The sequence below is a fragment of the Sinocyclocheilus grahami genome, unplaced genomic scaffold (assembly GCF_001515645.1).
Source record: "Sinocyclocheilus grahami isolate Dianchi unplaced genomic scaffold, SAMN03320097.WGS_v1.1 scaffold16.1, whole genome shotgun sequence".
NCBI classification, from domain to species: domain Eukaryota; kingdom Metazoa; phylum Chordata; class Actinopteri; order Cypriniformes; family Cyprinidae; genus Sinocyclocheilus; species Sinocyclocheilus grahami.
Genome location: NW_015505195.1, coordinates 1,629,578 through 1,633,108, shown reverse-complemented (window position 1 = coordinate 1,633,108; position 3,531 = coordinate 1,629,578). Strand labels below are relative to the sequence as shown.

The window sequence follows — 3,531 nt, the reverse complement described above, 5'->3', positions numbered from 1 at the left end:
TTCATCTTCGGAACACAAATTAAGATATTTTTGATTAAATGTGAGAGCTCTCAGACCCTACATAGACATCAACTTAACTGTAATGTTCTCAGGTCCAGAAACGTAGTAAGGACATCAGTAAAACAGTCCATGTGACATCAGTCCCTCAACTTCAGTTTTGCGAAGCAACGAGAATACTTTTTGAGGGCAAAGAAAACAAAAATAGCAATTTATTTAACAATTCTTCTCCCCCGAGTTACGTCTTCCGCCATTTTGGAGAGTACCCAAGAGCGTAATCAACGTAATCAGCGTTGTTTACGTTCGAGGGGAAAGCGCGTGCATGACCATAATCTGCGTAATCAGCGTTGTTTATGCTTAGGGGAAAGCGTGCGTATGCATTGTGATACTCTCTAAAATGGCAGAAGACGTAACTTCTTACTTCTTTTAGACGTAAAGAAGAATTGTTGAAAACATTTTTATTTTTGTTTTCTTTGAGCTCAAAAAGTATTATCGTTGCTTCGCAAAACTGAGGTTGAGCCACTGATGTCACATGCACTGTTTTACTGATGTCCTTACTACTTTCTGGACCTGGGAGCATTACAGTTGCGTTGCTGTCTATGCAGGGTCTGAGAGCTCTTACATTTCATCAAAAATATCTTAATTTGTGTTCCGAAGATGAATGGAGGTCTTACAGGTTTGGAATGACATGAGGGTGAGTAATTAATGACAGAATTTTCATTTTGGGGTGAACTAATCCTTTAATTTTTCTTTATCAAAAGAACTGGTTTTGTGTTGTGTTTTCACTTACACACTTCAATGTGTACAGTATATCTGTATGTTTATTTTAACATGTGTTTGTGTTAATTGCAAGGGAGCTACATACAGTCCTGAAATCCGCAAGTTATGTTCACGGTGACAATCATGGTCATTTTGAGGGAGGCGTTAAGCTCGGGGTCGGGGCTTTTAACCTGGTGAGTGCGTTGTCATATGTTTTCTTGTGTTTTAGCCTTAAAATACCTTCAGGTGTTCCCTCTTAAATCAAACATGAACATTTATGAATCCTAGCATAGTTCATTGAGGACAAGTCTGTTTTCTCAACCCCTCACCTGTGTTTCTCCTAGATGCTGTCGTTGTTGCCAACACGGACTCTCAGGTTGTTGGAATTTGTGGGCTTCTCTGGTAACAAAGTGAGTATTGTGTAGTACCAAGCTTAGTTTGGCTCTGCTCACATTTGGCGTGTACAAATGAAATTTAATTTGAGCTTGGCTGTTTTTGCTTTCTGTCTGTTTTAGCAATAAAGTGTGTCAAGGTGCATGCCGATGTTTTTTATACTTGTTTGAATGTAGTGAGTTATCGCAAACTCTTGATTGCAGTTGTTGCTGCTAAGGGTGGCCCAACCAGTTATTAGGTTTAAGGGGCAAATACTTTTTCACACAGGGCCATGTAGTTTTAGATTTAGTTTTCCCTTAATAAAAACCTTCATTTAAAAACTGCATGTTGTATTCACTTGTGTTATCTTTGACTAATATTTAAATTTGTTTGATGATCTGAAACATTAAAGTGTGACAAACATGCAAAAAAATAATAAATCAGGTAACTGTAAGTGTGAATGATTTCCTGTGTGTTGTGTCTGTCTTAAAGAAATAGTTCACCCAAAAATGAAAATTTGCTGAAAATGTACTTACCCTTAGGCCATATGTAGATGAGATTGTTTCTTTATCAGAACAGATTTGGAGAAATTAAGCATTACATCACTTGCTCTCCAATGGATCCTTTTTAGTAATGGGTGCCGTCAGAATCATAGTTCAAACAGCTGATAAATGCATTACAAAAATTCACAAGTAATCCACATGATTCCAGTCCATCAATTCATGTCTTGTAAAGTGAAAAGCTGCATATTTGCAATAAACAAATCCATCATTAATGCATTTTAACATTAGTAATCCACAATGGATTAATCCATAATAAAGTTTCCTGAAGTGAAAAAGTCCATCCTCTGTTGACATCTCACATCAAAATATAAATGGTGCTTATTTCTTTCCTGATTCAGGCAAGACTACTTTTTCACCTGAGAAAGCAATATAATGGATGTCGTATTTTAGGAGCTGTGGTTTGAAGTTAAAAACAATCTTAATGATAAATTTGTTTATTACACATATGTAACCCTATGCTTCACAAGATGTTTATTGATGAATTGGAGATGTGTGGATTACTTGTGGATTATTGTGATGTTTTTATCAGCTGTTTGATCTCTCATTCTGACGGCACCCATTCACTGCATAGGATCCATTGGTGATCAAGTGATGTAATGCTACATTTCTCTGTTCCAGTGAAGAAACAAACTCATCTTTATCTTGGAGGGTGAGTACATTTTCAGCAAATTTGCAATTTTGAGTGAACTATTACTTTAGGCATGTTCTACAGTTCCATTATTCTACATCTAGCACTGTACATATGTGTGTGTGTTTTAGGAGTTTGGTCTTCAGCAGCTCCAGGAGGGCTCTGCTGAGCAAACATTTAGGTCTTTCCTTTGTAACATGTTGTTGCTTTGCTACCACACCTTCATGAGCTTCATTTTGGGTAAGAGAAGATTGCTTCTGAGTCACATTTTCAATTAATATTTAACACATCTGAAGTATCAATGTGTTATTTGGTATCTCATTGCATGTATGTGCGTGTCCTTTAGGCACTGGAGAGGGAGATGTGAAAGATGCAGAAAAGCTGTTGCAGCCTTATCTAAAAAAGTATCCAAAGGTACTTGACCACCGTTTTCAAATGCAACAGAGTATCCAGTGGAAATATCACAAAAAAATTAACTCACACTTTCATTTACATTAGAATATGAACAACTGCCGTAATCACTGTTATTAAATAGTAGAGTATGAATTTTAAATCTGACAACTCCTGTTTCTGTCAGGGATCCATTTTCCTGTTCTTCGCTGGTCGAATAGAGGAAATTAAAGGAAATCTGGATGCTGTAGGTGATAGTTTTATCTAATGCATAAAAAGAGAAGTGTTTTGTTTATAATCTTATATATTCTATTTATTTATTTTATTTATTTTTTTTAAACTGCCTGTTTGCATATGCATGTTCTTGTTCTGAAGGCTATCAAGCGTTTCGAGGAGTGTTGTGAAGCTCAGCAGGACTGGAAGCAGTTCCATCACATGTGTTACTGGGAACTGATGTGGTGCTTCACCTATAAAAGGCACTGGAAGATGGCTTACTTCTACGCAGACCTGCTCAGCAAAGAGAATTCCTGGTCTAAGGTGAAACCCTAAAATACACAGTTGACTGCTACACTGAATCATTGCTTGATTATTGAATTAAAATGGTTTGTGGTCGGTAAAATTTTTTATTGTTTTTGAAAGAAGCCTCTTATGCTCACCAAGGCTCCATTTATTTGGTCAAAATACAGTAAAACCAGTAATATTGTGAAATATTATTATGATTTAAAATAACTGTTTTCTATTTTAATTTATTTAAAATTATCATCTATTCCAGTGATGTCAAAGCTGAATTTTTGGCAGACATTACTGCAGTCTACATATCAT

The 3,531-nt window shown here is 36.2% G+C and overlaps 1 protein-coding gene across 1 annotated transcript in view; it reads left to right on the top strand.

Moving 5' to 3' along the window:
• The window catches only part of ttc39a (tetratricopeptide repeat domain 39A), a 26,164-nt gene that overhangs the window by 17,484 nt on the left and 5,149 nt on the right, over positions 1-3,531 (top strand). The window contains exons 9-14 of the mRNA XM_016228785.1: positions 851-950; positions 1,101-1,166; positions 2,451-2,559; positions 2,666-2,733; positions 2,897-2,956; positions 3,085-3,246. Coding sequence (XP_016084271.1) covers positions 851-950; positions 1,101-1,166; positions 2,451-2,559; positions 2,666-2,733; positions 2,897-2,956; positions 3,085-3,246 — 565 coding nt within the window. The remainder of the gene's footprint in view (positions 1-850; positions 951-1,100; positions 1,167-2,450; positions 2,560-2,665; positions 2,734-2,896; positions 2,957-3,084; positions 3,247-3,531) is intronic.